Here is an 18,669-nt window from a genome sequence, read left to right on the forward strand (position 1 = left end):
GCCTGGATATCCGCGCTCAGCCATGAAGGTTTCTTGGACTCTTTTCCCACCTTCCTGCACAGTGGAATTGTGTCCTGCTGCGCCCCAAGGATAGCCTCCTTGAGGAAGGACCACCTTTCCTGGACCCCCATATTAGCTACCCCTGGGCTCTGAGTGCCTCCCTGACTACTGCCCTGAGCACATCGAAGTTGGCTTTCCTAAAGTCAAGCATTTGCGCTGTGCTAGTTACCCTCCCCACCTTTCTCTGAACAGCAAACTGGATCATTTCATGATCACTGTCCCCTAGCCTCCCTTGTACTAGCACCTCCTCCACCAGGTCGCCCCCAGAGGCTAACACCAGATCCAGTATGGCGTTTTCCCTAGTGGGGACAAGTACCTCCTGCACGAGGTGTAGGTCCTGTACGCATGTTAGGAACCTTTGTGAGTGGCTAGACCTAGCCGACTGCTCCTCACAGTTGATGTCAGGGTAACTCATATCACCCATGACCACAACATACTTTGCATGCATGGCCTCCCCCAGCTGCCTGGAGAATTCCAGTTTCTTCTTCCCCATTGACTCTCAGCTCTCAGCTAACACCTACTGTAGTCTTATATACTTAAGTGAGAGTAGCCCAGGGACTGTGGGTTGCATAATACATTATTTTTCATCTCCTGACATTTGTTATATTAGTTATTCTGGAAATGTCCATCAGTTTGATGCTGTCTTGGCGAACAGATGTTAGAGGTTAAGTGTTGTTTTTAGCTCTGAGTTAACACCACATTGAGATGACATTTGAGGCCCTTCTGAAATATGAGAGAGACTCTTGGCCACCTTTCTTAAGGCTAGTTTTAGTCTAGAGGTACAGGAAGATGACGTAACATTAGTTCATGCTTTGGCAGTTTTTGATAATCATGGAAGTTAATCTTTTTAACTTCTATTCTATTCTACTTATTAAAGTCCTGTTTGTGATGAAAGTTTCAGTTGGGACCGCACCTCTAAGAAGAACCTAGAGAGCAGGGATGCCAACTCAAATGAGTTGGGGGGCTGAATCTGGACAATAGGGTTCTCATGGGCTAAATGACCCACCTCTTCATCTGGATTGTGTGGCTTGTTGACACAGCTGCTAGATCCACTGTGTCAGCACAGCCAGCATGTATGCTGAAGGGTGATTGAAAGCTTGACATTTTGCAGAGGGTAAGGGAAGTGGTGGGCTTAACCATATGAATGCTGGTCATGCTAGTGCACACCAGATCCAGAAGTGAGTTTTCTGGCCAGAGAGAAGTCCTGTGGGACAGAAGACCCACATCTGTGTTTGACACCCTTGCTGGAGGGTGTCTGATGTACACTGGGGCACGAGTCTAAAGCCTAGTGGAATCAGAGGAGACACTTCCACTGTCTTCAGTAGGCATGGGGAACCCAGTGGAGCTTATTTGTGGGACCATGGAAGCACTTATTGTTTTATTAGGTATGGAGGCAGCTGCTGTAATTCATTTGAGGATACTGTTGGGCGTCTTTCCAAACAATCATGGCAGGTGAGGCTATGGAGGCTACCATGCTTGGAAAGCCTACAAATGAATGCAGATAAAATTTTAATCTATTTGTCAAGCTCCCATTTCATGGCAGGTGAAATGACAAGAAATATTGAGCAAAGGAAATTAATCTGTAGCTGGAGCCTTTTAATAAATCAAAGGGTTATTTTTTTCCCCAAAAAATGCAGTTCAGCAGACCTGTTGGCAATTGCCAACACTTGTTTCACGATCCTTTTTCTCTAAAATGCAGAAGTGTAGAGTAACTACTGCCAGCAGTCAAAGTGCAGAAAGAACTCAGCAAAATGTATTTATCATCAGCTCAATATTGGTGGAACTAAATTTCATAAACAGTGGTTAATTCTCCAGCACCTTCCCTGCTCTCCTGTTTAAAGAACTTAAAACAATTCTTCCTATCATCTTCATAAATCAGCTTCTTTCTTGCCATTGTTGTTCATCGTTTTTGCCTTATCCTTTCCTGCCTAGATTTATTTATTTATTTCCACAGCTTGTTGTTTATTATGGGCTTTTCTCATCCACAGAGCGCAATTCCTCTTCTGGATTCTAGGTATTTTTATCACAGTTCACTACATATTTTACCCATGTTTCTACAAAAAGTCATTATGTAGCAGAGCTTGCTGACATGAGTACCTTAGAATACACACTTCCTTTGTCCTGGACTGATACACTATTCACTTTTTTTTTTGATGTATAGTATATCTGATCAACAAAGACAAGGACCTGAGATCACTATTAAAAGACTGAGTTTTTGCATTGCTGAAATTCATATTAATTCAAACTCTTCGCTCCATGTGTTTCATTGAAGTGCAGATTACCCTTATCAGATGGGGCTGCCCCAACAAAAAATGGGGTTGTAATATTCAGAAGTTTTCAAACAGTGGAATTTAGTCTACAGACACAGTTTGTGTCCCAGTGGCCAGACATTCACATTTTACAATCCTCTGTAAATGTGCTGGTTGGGCCCAGTATTCTCCCCCACACTAAGCAGAGCTCACTAGAGCAATGTGCAAGTATAGTGACTCTCTCCATTCACAAGCTGCATCTTCTTTAGTGTGGGGATTACTCCAGTTCAGTGGCTCTTAACCTTTTTTAGACTCAAAGCATCCTTGGATAGACACAAGACACTCACTGAAAAATTCCAGCTCTTAGTTTTCACTTTTTCGACTATAGAAAAATAATAGGGTGATTCTTGGGTTGCAGAGAACTCGGAAAGATCACAACAGGGCATAAGGTTTTTATCACCATGGATTTCTATTTGAAATCTCTGGCTTTATCATCTGACTCATGTTTGCACACCTAACACTGCTGACATTGCGTGGCACCCTTGAAAGGATCTCAATTAATACCAAGCGGAGCAGGACTGTGCTGCACTTCCAGCTGATACTCCAGCATGCCTTGATGATAGGAAATGCTGATTTATGCCAGAGAAAAACCCTTGTCTGTTGGATGTATATACAGCCAGGCTGCAAGGGCCAGATTCTAGCCCTTGGACCCCACCTGAGGAATCTGGGCCATTGCTGGGAATCTTAGGGGACAAATTAATATAGGGGTGGACAAAATACAGCCTGCGGGCTGGATCTGGCCCACCAGGCCATTGTACCTTGCCTGTGGGGCCCCTAAAAAAATTAGAAAATTAATTATTGTTTTCCCATGGCTGCCTGTCAAAGATGATAAGGTGCCAGTGGCAGCAGGACCCAGGAGGAGCCACCATCAGGACCCAGCATTAGCAGCAGCAAGGCCCACCTGGCCCCATCCTACCCCAGGCCCCACCCCTACCCTACCCTACTGGAAGCTTCTGCCTAGCACAGGCTTTTGGCCTGGCAACTGTGGGGCTGTTCTCTGCCTCCCTCCATCTCAGAGAGTTTCTGATAAGAACAGGAAGAGGGGGCAGGGGAAGGATTGCTTAGCATAGAGTGAGGAGGGCAGTGGGGGGAACAGAAGCCAGGCAGATGCTTGCAGAGACTGCCGAGCTCCAGTCTATAGTAGACTCCCACCAATAGGTCCCTTTCCCCTCTTCTGCCTTGAACCCTAACCCAAAGCACCTCAGAGTGCAACTAAAATGCATGCGCTTCACACGTGAGGTGCCCTTGTGGGATTGCAAAATTATTCCCTTTCAGTGAGGGTTCTCACCTAACACTAACAGGCTCCAGTGAGTTGCAACTGTTGCAGGTGAGCATGTGATAAGGTCCTTCCTGCATGGATATACTTTCAGAGCTGCTCATCGAACAACTGGATGAACATGAAATTAAATCCTGTTTTATTTTTACTTCTAAAGTAACTTCACTTCACAGCTGGTCCTGTGTGTAACACACAATGTACAAAGAGCACTTTTGACCTGATTTCTGTATTCCAGTTTTAGAATTGAACACATGGCATAATTTTATGCTCTGTATTTGAAGTCTTACTTAATAGCTGCCCTTTGTATGTGTGTAAGACCAGAGGGAGGTGACACGATAAATCTCTCTCTTCTCCTGATGTTTTTATATCTCCTTGAGGACAGTGCCTGAAGACACTGGTGAACACAACAATTTCTTCAAGGTAGCCACAGTACTAGCTGTTGCAGGACTGAGACTATAGGCATAATCCCTTTCCACAAAGGCCAAAAAACTACGTTTGGGGGAATCAGGCAGAACCCATTTAAAGGCTGGTAGATGTCCCAGAGAAAGCACACACCTTGCACCAAAAATTCTGTCTAAAGCAGGGTTTTCCTGTCCTGCTCCTCCTGGAGAAAACCCAGCCTTCATGGACCAGCCTTCATCAGAAATGAATAGTGCATGCCTCGGGGCACAGACACAGCCCTTAATTTATCCTTCAGCTCTTCTGCTAAACTTCACACTTAGTAAGACTTCAGGCTGCTATAGAAATGCTGTGTCCACCATGCTGCAATCAAAAATACTCCATTAGTGCTGGCCCATGAGCTTCTCTTTCTCTCCCAAGTGATAAATTGATGTGTTTAAACTGTTTAACTAGCAACAAATGCATCTACAACTCAAATCCAAGTTCCTTATGTCACCATATTGCCTTGCAGCTACTTCACTAATTTCTTTCTATTAGTAGCATGACTTGCCTTTCTCTTGGCTGTCCCTCTTAATATATGTTGTCCTTGAGATCAACTATATTGGTGTGTCCTACACGAGTTTCATTCTGGGTTAGGAGAGCAAAGCTTTCTTTATATACACATCGAGAAAGTGGTGGAGAAGTACAGCTAACTGTGTTTATTTTGATATCATTATTGGTACATATGATGCACTGTTACAGTATATCTGATGCAGTGTCTACTCAAGGCCTGTACTGAAGTCAGTGAGTGCTTCGATTGTAGATACTCCTGTCTGGGTTGATATAAGAGTCTTTTGCACGTGACTCAAAACATTCACAGTGTAAAAGACATGGCTGCCTTTCTTGAAGTCGGTGTGATTGATGATGGTGTCTTCAATGTGAAAAGACAGGATTTTTTAATTGCCTTAGGTGAACTGAAAGGTAGGGGAGGGTAAAAGGCTTTGAAGCAGCAGGGTTTGAACATGGGTCTTATTCTAAAGTGGCAGAAGACCAGCAGCTCCATTTGTTTAGAGTCTGGCAATGCATCTCAGTCAATCAGTCATGGTCCACCTGTGCCTAGAGGGCCTACTGGATTAGTATGGGAAAGGCACACAGCGTTTGGCTGCCAACAGCATGCAAGAGACTGATGTGACTAGCATTCATATCTGGCTCCCTCTGACTCCTAAGCCCAAATGACCACATATTTGAATGGCTTGACTGGTGTCAATGTTGAGCAGCACCTCAACTCTCACCTCTGGAGCTCTAATAGGATACCCAAGCTGGGCAAGCCCTCATCAGCTTATGCTTATATTGTCAACCGGGCTCTGCTACTGCACTGGCATCACTATACAACTAAAGTCCAGTAGAGAAAAATGTATCCCATACAATGCATCTTCAAAAATCAACAACATGAAACGTGTCACCTGATGAAACACCCCTGATTACTACAGTGGTAGGGATGGTTAGGAAACCTGATGCTGTTTTTACTAGGTGGAGTGAGTGGTATTCTTTCCTGGTGGATAAGGGAGAATGTGATGGATTTCTACAGAGATCAGAGAGACAAATTTTGGTCATTATGTCCATGTGTATATTTGTTTCTGTTAAGTTTTCTATGATTCATTTTATACATCTAAATACATTTTCACAGTAACCTCTGAGATGCATTATAATGAAGATGTGATTTTTTATTATCGTAATTGCTCTTGAATAACCTGAGATACTGTACTTCTTCTACAGGAGTTATCTACACGGCTGATGTTCTTGACCGAGAGACAACCAAATCCTATTGGCTAACAGTGTATGCAACTGACCGGGGTGTTGTCCCCCTCTACACTACCATTGAGGTCTATGTTGAAGTTGAGGATGTGAATGACAATGCTCCTCTGACCTCAGAACCCATTTATTACCCAGCTGTCATGGAAAACTCCCCTAAGGATGTATCTGTCATTCAAATCCAGGCTGAGGATCCTGACTCCAGCACCAATGAAAAACTGATCTATAGGATTACAAGTGGAAACCCTCAAAACTTCTTCGTAATCAATCCCAAAACAGGTAAGATGCCGCTGCTTTGTGTTTCTTAATTAATATGTTTTTGTGATTATCAGCTGTTTCCATTGGTGGCTATTTTGCAGGGGACGCTGAAGCTGTGGTTTAGGTTTTAATTTTTGGAAAGTTACCCCTTTTTTTCTCCAGCAGTCAAGACTCAAATTCGTATTCATTGAATTACCCTGAAAAGCATACCTAATCATTATGTAAGGCTCTTAATAAGGGGGTATTATGCCCTTTTGAGCCCATAAACACTGAATTTACAGATGATACTATGCAGGCAATGTTTTCTTTGTGCTGTCTTAATGTTCTTTGTCTTATTGATCATGGAATAGCTTAATGGTTTGCCCACTAGCTGCACCTAGAGGAATGGGATGTATAGTATTAACCATGTATACTGCTACCTGTGGTTAGGGCTATTGAAGTCTATGGGACAAATCTATTGTGCTTCTGTGGAGCACCATGGAAGTCAGTTGCCCTACACTTGTCAAAAACATATTATTAGGCTTAATATAGCAGTAACTGGCTGTGATTCTACAGATGGTGTTATACAGCAAGCCAGTCTAGATGATCTAATGGTCCTTCTGGCCTTAAAAAAACCCTATGAATCTATATTGTTTTACACTAGCTGGGGATCTGACCCTGTGTGCCCTGTTAAAGATTTGCTGCCATCTGCTTCACTATTTTGATAAAGTGGCACTGAAGTCACCTATTAGATAACCCAGGTGCCAGCTCAGCAGTGCGCCTTAAGCCTTTGCATATTAGCTTCTACATGTGTGCTTGAAAGCTTTGCCGAATTGAGACACTGCAGCTGGGGACAGACATTACACATCAGAAACTAGTTTAAATCTGTAACAGAAAAAACATTCAGTGCACATAAACCAGTTTGAAAATGGCTGAAACTGGTTTGCAATAAACCTGGTTGAATGTAGTATCAGACTTAACTGATTTGGCTCAAACTGGTTTATGCAATGTCTGTCCCAGACCCCTTGCTGGTTTAAGATAAACCAGAGACCCCCAGCATCCTGGTGTCCTCGCTGGGCAGGGCTCTGCTTTGCTGCAGAGCTGGGCTGGCCCCTCCCCTCTGCTCTCTACCCAAAGTAGGGACAAGAGATGGGGAAACACCGGACAGGATGGCCCTGTTAAGGCAAAGTGGACAGGAAGGGGATTAATTTTTCCCTCCTTTCTCTTCTTCCCCACTGCAGCTGAGGTCTGCCTGTCAGCTGGGGAGCACAGGGGAGGGGGCTGTGGCAGTGGCCCCTGGGGCTGGCAGACCCCAGCTGCAGGACAGAAGGGACCAGAAGGGACAGAGGGAGGAATTAACCCTTCTCCTTGCCCCCTTCACCTTAATGGTGCCATGCCTGGACAGTTGTCCTGCGGGGCAGGGAGAGGGGCTCTCTTCTGTGCTGCGGGGGGACTCTTTCCCCTCCTCCTCCTCCCCCCAGGGTCAGGAAGGGGGACTCTGTTGGGTGCTGGGGAGGACTGCTCCTATTCCCTCCACCTTCCCCAGGGCTTGGGGTGGGGGGTGGGGCTCTATGCAATGCTTCCCAGCCCTGGCAGGAGTCTCTTTCCCGGCTCGAAACCCCCTGCGCCTGCAGCTGCGGCTGTGGCTGAGGCTTTTACAGCCACTCCCCATACCCTGGCTAGGCAGTGCTGCACAGATCCCCCTCCTGCCGCACGGGGAGGGGGATGAATAGCAGGGGGAAAAATCCCCCTCTAGGGCTGGGGTTGGGCCAGGCAGCCTCACATAGAGCCCCCCTCCTGTCTTCCCCTGCTTCTTCTCCCCCACCGAGGGGTGGGGAGTGTGGGCTCCATGCAATGTCCCCAAATGGGGACTCTTCCTCAGGGCAGCCTGCATAGAGCCCCCTCTCCCCACCCCTCGGTGGCAGGGGTGGGAGCAGGGGGAGGAGGAGGAGGGGGAAGAGCCCCCCTAGGACTGAACAGCACCCCCCCGTTAATCTTTAGACTAACCTGCAAAGATTGAATCCATTCAGACTCGGGCTTTTTGAATGTCTGTCCATAGTAAGTACTATTGCTTAGCTGAAAGATCAAGAGTTAATATCAAGGAGTACTGAAGGCTGCTTAGGTGGGTAAGTCTGAGATGGCTATGTCCTTCTGTATGCTAGTCTGTGTATTCTGTGGCAGAACGGCCTCCACCCAGCTTGGTTCACCAAGCATCTTGTCCCCCACTCTCCCCAACTTCATGTTGCCTTTACAGCACGTTCTGTAACTAATGGGTGGGTTGGGTACTTCATAACACTAGCTTGATATTTTTTAAAGAAATTTGTGGGATTCCAGTACCCTTCCACTTGTTCAGCTGGAAAATATCTGTCTAAATACCTCTACATTGCTTTTGGGAAGAAGGGGACTGTCCTTCCTTCCTCCAAGGATTTCTGTTTGTCAGAGCTTTCGTATAGTAGATAGCAGTCAGTGAATAGTTTTCAGCGTTTGGTTGGGCAGTCTTGCTCCTGTATTTGGTAAAAGGATGGCTAGAATTTTCTCTCATGTATGGCATGACCAGCTGTGACAAAACTTTCAGCTGAATCTGCTGCAGATAGATAACCTGAGGGCCTTAGTCGGCCAGTCACTGTGTATGAAAGAGAAAGGTTGACCTGCTGCCCCTGCCTGTAAATCCCCTCTGGGCACTAGCATGCAGCTAAGCTGCACTGTGTAATGTGTGTGCTTACCTGTATCGGCTCCTCTCAGCATTGCTGCTCTTAGCAAGATGCTGAGATGTGTGGGGCAGGGACCACAATTTGTACAGCACCTGCTGCAATGGGCTGCTGCTTCTTGTGCTCTGAAGCATTACAATAATAATAATTAATACTATCTACAAGAGGACTCCATCATTCTGGAACAAGGGGCAAAGATGAATTATCTTTGGAAAGGTATCTTAATTCTTTTCAATAGGGAGCTAACTCCAAAGCCTGATTACCTGAGTTTTACCCTATAAAACTAAGGGATGGCTGGAGTGTAAAAGCTTCTGCATTATTAACACTTATATTTCAGTAGTCCCAGGTGGGTCACCATTGTTTGAGGCAAACCTACTCTATCATTTCTCGAGTTCTACATATATAATGTATAAATTGCTTCCTGTTGTCCAATTTTCTGAGGATCCATGTAGAAAACACTTAAAGCTGGATATGTGCATGCATGAGCTTGTTCTCTCTCTCCCTCTCTCTCTCTTTCTCTCACTCCAAAAGTCAACTGTGAGTGAACTGACACAGCATGTCCACAATAGTTCACAAGGACTGAAAAGAGAAATTTATCATTATAATTTTGAATTGCATAGCTTCAAATTAGTCTAATAAATGATCACTGTGGTTTCAGCTGTGCTGTTCTCAGGGAGAGGACTGCTATGGGATGCTAGGTCCTGAGAACAAACACATAATGTGTTAGCACTAGAAAGAAGCCTTGATGTAGCTGCCCAAGCCACTTTTAAACATCTCTATGCACCATATTCTTTCCTTCCCTTTATAAGACATCATTTCAAGTTACAAAGGTTTGCAATAATTAAGATTTTTTTCCAGCATATAAGCAAGAGGTTTATTTTAGACTTTGTGTGGGACTAGCATGCCAACTTCATGTGCAGTCTGATATTCAGCAAAGCTGTAATTTATGTAGCACTTTGCATGGCAGCCTTAAATGTTGCAGCATGCTGTATAATAAAGGAAGATTAAAAGGTTTAGTGCAAACCCAAATACATAGGGTTTACAGTGGAGGTGGGTTGAGTGTGCGTGTTTCTGCCTCAGTATGAGAATATTCATTTGTGCCATGGGACTTCTTTTTATTTTAATTGTCAGTCCTAAAACTTAAATAATGTCAACAGCCTGTCATCTTTCATCTCTGAATAGTAAGACTTTGTAAGTGAAAATTAATGCAATAGCCCATGCTGACATGAACAAGAGTCCATTGAGTATTCCTGTGCACAGGTCATAAATTCAACAGATTCCCCCTTTGCTTTGTTTGTGTGGTATTTTCAAATAATCTCTTCCAGTTGGTTCATTTTAATGAGCTCTTTCTACACATTCAGTGCAAATCAGAAATGACTAGGTGTTTGTCCTTCTCTTTCTCCTAAGCTTGCTTTTATCCTCTTTAAGGCTGATGTTAGTCATAAATTTCTATAATGCTGATGGGATAGGTTTACAACATCCATCCATGTGTTCATGTCATTTTCATCATCACAGTGTGGTACCATCTGGATGGGGACTTGGGAGACAAGGATTGAATTCCTTACTTTGCTGCAGGTTTTTCTGTGCCTTCATTTTTCATCTGTAAAATGAAAATAATCCCATGTCCTTTCTCCAATACTTAGCTTGCTTTCTTAGTTGACAAAGGAAGCTCATTAAGGCAAAAAGCATCCCCTTTCTAAATTGTTGTACCGGATGCTTTAGACTCTACTGAATTAAAAATAAAGAATCCCATTTGATTTGGAGTAAATTGATTTGATTTTAATTATGATCCCCTAGTAAGGAAGCCTGTCCCAAACCAAGAGACCTAGTCTGCCAACTCCTGCTGGCTGTGGTGACGCAGGAAGCCATCCTTCCCTTTCTCCTCTTGTTTGGGTTGGGCCATGATCCCACCACTTGTCCTGCAGCCTAAGTTTCTGCTGTGATGGATGAGGCTGAAAAGGGAATTCTGGCCAAGAAAGGTTGCTTCTTTGAGGCCCATGCTCCAGGAAATGTTGTAGTCTGGGTATCAGAGGAAGCTGCACTGATCCTTGTTTGTCTTCTGTGAGGAGGACAAGAAGAAACTGTCACACAAATCCTGCCCCTTATCCCTGAACTCTCCAGTGCAGTAGAGGTTGTGTCACTTCCCATATAGATTCCTTCTTTCCTGTTCTGCATTTTGTCATAATGCAAACCTGAATGGCAGTCAGTGGCCACGGTTGCACTTTCCTGATATTCATAAGCACGGGTACTGAGCAGATAATGCAGCCCATGAGTATGCATGAAACTGTAAATCATCTGCTCTTTCTTTCAGGAGTCTGGTGAAGGGTGCCTTGTCCTGTAGGCTAGTGAATAGCATTCACTTAATTTAGCAAGTCCAACAGGACAAATCAGACTTCTGCAGATTTATTGTGCCAGGGGTGTTTCAATTCAATACTGACCTTTTTAATGCATAGAAGTGCACTCCAAATAAGAAAGGGGAAAGAGTGGCTTCAGGGTGGTTTTAGCCACAGTGAAGGAATGCATATTTGTGCTTATTCTTTTGTTCTTTGTAGACATACTGCATTTGCAATGGAGACTAAAATGTGTCAGGTATTAGTACTACCCAGCAAGTGGCAGAACAAATACATGTGCATGTTGAAAATGAAATAGGGTAGAATTTTAAAACCTTGTAATGGATGCCTCAGTGCTGTTGGGAGTTTAAACACTTGGTGCTTTAGAAAATTGAACCAGATGCCTGTTTGCATCTTTAGAGACCTAAAACCATTTGTAAACCTGGTCCCAAGTGATGAATATGCTGAAGTCCCAGGTGCACATGTAAACACGGCAGCCAGGAGCAGTAAACTCAGGTGTAGTTGCACCAGAGTTTATTGTGTTAGATTCGTAGCATGTGTAGCTGTGCCCAGTAAATCCAAGCCTTAGGCACTGAGGCTCTTGAGCACTTCTGAAAAAACTGGACTTATGTGCCTAAGTCAGCTAAGCACCCCTATCTACTAGGGTGCACTGCCATGGAAACATGCTGTGCCTATTCACACTCACCGCATCACAGAAAATGTTATGTGACCACTCTTGGAGTGGAGGCGTACCCAGCACTGTTCTCGCAACCATGTAGCTATATGATGTTTCCTCACCACGGGCAGAGTGGAAATGAGTGGGTAGGATGTACTGTAAGGGGCCTCCTTAGCACTGTTGGACATGATGTGGACATGCCCTCCTCCCTGTAGCCAGCCTTCTCACTCTTCTATGGTTTTGTTCACATTCTTCCACCCCCGTGTGAAGGAGACAGCTCAGTCTCACTTTGACATTGAGCATGGGTACTGATTTTACTATTGCAAGCGAAGGAACTGGTGGAACTGATGAGTGTGAGAGAAAGAGAGAGAGAGTGCACGAGTGAGCATAAAATCACAGGAGAGAATAAAAGAAATTAAAACAGAGAAGAATCTTAGTGTTTACTTGGTTGGCAAACTAGCTGTATTCTACCTTTAGAAGGGCTGTAAGAAAACTCTTGGAAATACAGCAATGCTGAACAGCTACCACAGAGCCTAGTACAATTGTTTAGGGGGGAGAAGATGAAGATGGTGGAATAAGGTAAATAAAACAGATGATGGAGTTATAAAAAATGATTGATTAGGGCCATAAATTCTTATTTTTATTCCATGTATATGGGTGTTAATTTCACAGCACAGCATAGCAGTAATTTATTGTGTTGATTTATTACTTTTTTGTGCTCTGAAGGAAACAATGAATTTTAATTTAAGCCATTACATTTTTTTTCAGTGTTCCAGATACACTGGACAGACCCAGTATTCCATTCAGTTTAATGCAGATTAAATTAAGAGATATATTAAACAGCATGGCAACAGGCCAAATTTAGTTCTTACAACTCTATTGATGTTAATGGAGTTAGTCCAGATTTATACTAGTGTGAGTGTGAGATATTTTTTGCCTTAACTTGCCTTAACTTCTTACCAGTACAGTTTTCTGTTTTAACAATGCCAGAGCATCCATACTCCCAAGCTAATTTTTGCTTCCATTGTAACATTGACTTCATTAACAGAATTGAAAACACTATCTATAGGTCAGCCTGGTTTTCTTTAGATGCTTGTCAGCTCCCACAGCCAGATTTTGAGAAGCTGGATAATTATATGACTAAATAAATATTAATACACATGTAAGCTTGTATAAGGTAAATAAAGGTTGTGATCTAACTGCTACAGATATTAAGAAAATATCCCTTCCTCCACCCCTCCCCATCCCTAATAATAATGCGAAAAAGAACATACAGCTGGTAAAATTTATTACGAACAACTGGAACAGCATGCTATAGACCCTGATCTTTTTCTCACCCTGGGGAGCAAAAGGCAGAGGACCCTGCTAGAGATCAAATACCAGCTTTCCCATACTAGATCAAAACAATGCCCTAACTGTGTCCATTCCTATTTCTATCACCACCCTTTCTTTAATGCTGTAATTTTCTTTATTATATCAAACTAAATATCCCCTGTGGTTCTGTTGGATATACTGTTCTTCACTTATTTTCCTGAAAGCCTGTGGGGTATACCCTATGCAGGGTTTAATAGCCATCTCATTTCAGCCCATTTCTGTGGTGAGTGAGTCATTCTACTCTACATAATCACTAGAGGATCCCAAGAGTGCTCTGTGTTTTTGTTTTATTTCCTTGCCCTTTGAAGGCCCAGTAGTGTGGATGCTTTTCCAGTGTGGGAAGATTGGAAGATGGAGCTCCCAAAGCTTGTCAGCATTGCTCCTTTTTCAGGCAGCAGAAGTCATTTGAGTGGTGCAAAAGTAATTTGGGATGCATACTGTGATGACCCTACGGCCCCAATTCTCTGATGTGGTGAGTGATTTCTATGAGTTGCTGAGTGTCCTCAACTTCCCGTTGAAGCTTGTTGCTGAAGATGCCCAGCCCCACCCAGAGTACCTCTTGTCATCAAACTCAATCTGCTTGAATGCTGGGATCCCAAACTAGGGGTTATGCCTTCAGGCAGGGTTATGAGAGCCCCGTAGAAATTCTGCTGAAAAAGCTGGACATGCACCAAACGGGCCTGGGAGGATTGTTTGTATTGACATGTAGTTTGTGGTTGAGGCCTCCTATTTAAAAAAAGCAATGTTTTGAATGGTATGCGTCAAGGTCAAGAAGGTAACAGAATCTATCATCACAGACGTTTTTGTTTGTAATATAACAGCACTTGGAGTCCCGCTAGGCAGCGTACAGAGTCCTGAGCACTCTGCTTGAGGAACTTGCAGTCAGAAACCATAGGGAAAGGGAAGGTTTTGAGTCTGCCTGTCTGTCCCTGCAGGATTATTCCCCTGCCATACTTTTTAGATTAATTCTAGAGCTCGAATCCAAGTACTGACATGACCCTTGTTTGGGCTTTGAGCAAGCCACCTAACCTCTGCCTTTCCCGGTTTTTAGAATTGGGAATATTAACTGACTTCACATGATTGTGGCAAGATGGATTTAATTCAAAGAAAATGCCTTGAAGATTAAATAGGGCTGTATAAATGCCAGCAATTGATTTGCAATGCATATACATGGAGAGAGAGAGAGTTTTAGGTGCCAAGATGAAGAGGAAGATCAAACCCCTTCAGGCTAGCCTTGTGACTTGGATTCTGGAGTGGGTGTTAGGGGACTTGGACTCAAATCTCAGCCTGGTTGCCAAGCTACTATGTGACCTTGACTGTAAGGCTCTTCTTCCCTTCCTGCCCTTTCTTTCTTTCTGTCTTCTATTGACTGAAATGTCTACAGGGAATGAACTGTAGACTGTCTCTTGGAGTATAACACCAAGTACAGCAGTGTTGCTACAGTCACAGCAGATACTACTGCAATGCTATTATTGATACAATAATAAATAAACCATTCCCATCTTTTTGGAACAGAATGGTTTTCTTCTGGCAGTGAGTTTTGAGTTGCTAAATGTTTCAAATATAGTTAAGCTTGCTGGAAACCCCTGATATCAGGTACCTCTTTAAATTTGACCACAGTCCTGATGTTATAGTTTGTAACTGCCAGTTTCATTTTTCTGTAATGAACAGCTTTTAACTTTCTTACAGACCTTTCTTACTCTTTAAAGTGATGCCATCTTTGTTCCTCGTGAGTAGTAGTACACGCCGTAAGCATCTTTATTGATTTATAGGATTGTTGTGCCATTGGTTTGAGGCAGAGCTGTTTCCACTTGCTTCATTGGGAAGCTCTTCATAAAACCATTGGCACAACATAACTCGTTGGGCTGTTACTAACAGAGAAAGTTCCTGGTTAACTAAACTGGGGCTGGCAGAATCAGAACCTGCGGGGGCTGATCCCAGGTTCATAGACTCAAAAGAAGTCAATGGGGTATGGATGCACACTTTGGCAAAGGATGGTAGAGATCTTAATATTGAGGCCCCCTACTGCATCATTCCCTGCAAGGAAATAAACTTCTTTTGTTGTCCTCCCAGTACAGAACCTGCATTTTAGGGAAGTTTGATATATGACATTTTTTCATGAATTCTTAATGGATGACAAATTTCTATACCCTGTTCAAGACAGTTAGCGAACTAGAGCCTCGGTCCTTTTCAACTCCATATTGGTTATCAGCTTTGTTCTTTTATCTTGAATTTCATTATCATTTCTTTATTCATAACCTTGAGATACCTTGATTAGTCAAAACTGGTCAGACAACCAGCCATACTTTCATATAGTACACACTCATTCACTCCCTTCTACTGATAAGCAAAGTTAATAATTAGAGTTGTTACATTCACTCCTAAATAACAGACAAGTATTGATAGCATAACTATCAGACATAGGCATCACTGAGATCTTTAGTTTGTTTTTCAAAAGCTATTGATTGATGATTGATGATTTATTTTGCACTTCCTGTCTTAAAATATTATAAATAAGAGGAGGAAAGGAAAACAAAAACACTAACGTAACTTTCTGGGGTGCAAGATTGGATTTCAGAGTACAGATGAGAGAGGGATCTAGATAGCTATATAACTGAGAGTTATAGGCATATAGATAATGTGGGTGCTGTGTAAGCAGATTCTCATGTTGAGACCTTTTTAGAATCAAGGTCTGTCTCGTTAGACTCAGGCAACCTTTGGGAAATTCCAGAATTTAATTTTCATACATTTTTTGCCTGCAGAAAAATACCTGAAATTATAGTAATTCTTCTGTTACAAAGAACTCAAAGATCACATCAGGTCAGAATGTTTTAACTCTATGAATTCCTATTTAAAATCTCTGGGTTTGTTGTGTAACCCACACAACACGTACAAGCTATTCTGTATTGCAAAGTGTGCTGTTGTATATAGTTTTAGTTAAACAGGATTGTATTTTTTTCTGCTGTGCCCTATTTACCCATGTTTTCTATATTAGAGTATCTTGTTTTCTTTCTCCTTTTTGGGTAAATTGGAAAGAAACAGGAGATACAGTACTGCCTGTGGCTTTTGTTAGGCCTATTGTCTTGGGATACCCCTGCTGTTTACTGTAAATAAAAGAGCATAGGGTCAATCAAGTAAACAGGGGGAGATCAGACCCCTAGACTGATTGGTTAAACTGAGCAGTGTCCTTTTTAAAGTAATTGGTTGAAAAAAAAGCTTGGGGTAGGGCGAGCCCTGATTGGAAAAGCTTGTGTGATATTATGCCAGATATATAGAAACCGCTCAGCTAGAACTCAGGCCTCTTTTCTCCTGGGGCTGCTGAGAGCTGAAAAGCACCTGGCAGGGGAAATACCATGACCACGATGGTGGCAGGGGACGTACCCTGACCGAGGTAATGCAGTTAAAATTGCACTGTGTAGTGGAGAGCGCACCCTTGTCTGCTTGCAGACAGGACTCCCTATGAGGGCCTCCTTCATTTCCCACTAGGCAGCTTCCACACCGATTTTGCTGTGCTGACTTTAGCTTCCCACTGGCCAGCTACATGCCAACTTTATGGAAATGGGAGACTCTTTCCCTGCTTGCTCCTGCGGCCATGTGGCTGAGGGCAAGTGAAACTTGGGGGCACCCGAAACCCAAGCCTCTGGGCTTGGGTCTGCATGTAGGATGCCCACCAAAGGTTTTGGATACATCTGAAGCCCCAGGCAGTGGTGAAGGATGCTTTCCGGTAGCAGGGACACTTCTGGTTCTTGAACAGCTCACGGATTTGGAATTGATTTGACTTGGGACATGAAAAAATTTCCATTAAAAAAGAAAATCTGAATTGGGAGCCAGAGAAACTGCTCCCTGGAAGCCTGGGACATTTTGTTGCAAGTCCAGGCCCAGTGCAAATAGGCACAGGAGCTTCCTTTTTACTGCTTTATAGCTGTTGTGTCTCAGCCTAGCTGTGTAACTGAGCCCCACTGCGTTTTTTGCTGATAGTTTTGGCCAGGATTAAAGGCCTGGGAAATCTGGGCCAGACTGAGACCTGGCACAGTTTGGGCCAGGGTGAGAAGCCTGGCACATTTTGTTGTCTAGTTCAGGTCCAGCACAGAATGGCCTGGCTTTCTTTTGTTGTTTAGCCCAGGCCCAGTGCAAACAGGCCTGGGCTCCCCCTTTTATTGTTTTCCAGCTGTTGTGTCTCAGCCTAGGTGTGTAGCTGAGCCCCACTAGGTGTTCAGGCCCAGGCCAGAATAAGCCTGGCCTCTCTTCTTTGAGTTCTCTTGCAATTTTCTGCCCCTGCAGAGCTGGGGGTTGGGACTAGGAAGTTTGGGGTTGCAGTATGCTGACTGAAGCCACAAGCCACCCCTTCAAAGCCACTATGGATATGGAGATTGGCACTGTACATAGGATGACCACCCATCCATAATTGGGCAGGACAGTCCTGCAATGGGAACCTCACATCCCAGTCCCGGGCTGCATGACTCCAGGACAGCAGTTGCCTCAGATTCTCAGCCTCATTTAGGGATCAGGAAATGGTGGGTTTCCCCTTGCAGGCAGGTAGCATTCTAGTCTGCAAGGGGCAGCTTGGGGCTGCCAGAAGCAGGATGCAAGGAGTGCATGTGCACGTGCACGCCCAGACATGTGCATGTGGCTGGGAACACATCCAGGCAGCATTGGGAGCAGCTCCCTGCTGGTAAGTCTATGGGAGGGGAGGGGAAGGTATAGGAGGTGGGAGTGGGTGCAGATCAAGGCCCCCACAGTTTGGGAGGGAGAAGGGCAGAGGCTGGGCATGCTGCCCAGCCAGGGTGGTGCATGGGGCGAGGACAGTGAGCAGGATGGCTCGATGGGAGGCTTGACCAAGGAGTGTGGTCATGGGGGGCATGTGCCACCCTAGATTTGTGCACAGAACAGATGTGGGCCATCTGCTGCAGGCTTGGGGCTCCCTGCCTTTCCCCTGGGGGCCCCATGCTGGCTGCACCACCATAGCAATATATCTCCTGCCCACCCAGCAGCAGTGGGGGCAGCAGTGGTATGGAGTTGTGCCCTCTGCTGATGCCAAGTGGCCAGGGGGTGCATAGCCAGCACAGGACTCCAGAGGGAGAGGCAGCAGGGCAGGGAGCCCCGAACTTGCAGTGGGCAGCCCGCGTCTGCCCCCGCTCTGCTCAGCAGTGGGGAAAGGAAGGTGGGAAGTTATAGGGGTGCAGGCCTCTGGAACTACCCTTCAGGAGAGCCCTAAATCCGAGACTGGCTGGGCATGGGTGAAGCCTCCCAAAGAGGGTGCACCCTATAGACTGTGCCTTGTAGTTGGTAGTGTTTTAAATTCCTTTCTTTTCCCTACCTTTGTTTTCTGTAATAAATATGTGCTTTTTGTGTTTACACTGAGGGGGGTTTATTTTATGTGGGACACCCCAGCCAGATTCAGTGATCCCAGTTGTCTGAGTGCTCAAGCCACAGTAAAGTTTCCCTGAAATCGAACAATTGATGATCTCCATCCCAGAGTGATGAGGGAATTAGCAGAGGTCATTATGGG

At 44.4% G+C, this 18,669-nt stretch overlaps 1 protein-coding gene across 5 annotated transcripts in view; it reads left to right on the forward strand.

The window, feature by feature from the left end:
• The window catches only part of FAT3 (FAT atypical cadherin 3), a 745,318-nt gene that overhangs the window by 307,511 nt on the left and 419,138 nt on the right, over nt 1-18,669 (forward strand). For all 5 annotated transcript variants that reach the window (XM_019524814.1, XM_019524817.1, XM_019524818.1 and 2 more), the window contains exon 3: nt 5,800-6,114. In XM_019524814.1, the coding sequence (XP_019380359.1) occupies nt 5,800-6,114 (315 nt within the window). The remainder of the gene's footprint in view (nt 1-5,799; nt 6,115-18,669) is intronic.

The sequence above is a fragment of the Gavialis gangeticus genome, unplaced genomic scaffold (genome assembly GCF_001723915.1).
Source record: "Gavialis gangeticus isolate Ggan-Ray unplaced genomic scaffold, GavGan_comp1, whole genome shotgun sequence".
Classification (NCBI taxonomy): domain Eukaryota; kingdom Metazoa; phylum Chordata; order Crocodylia; family Gavialidae; genus Gavialis; species Gavialis gangeticus.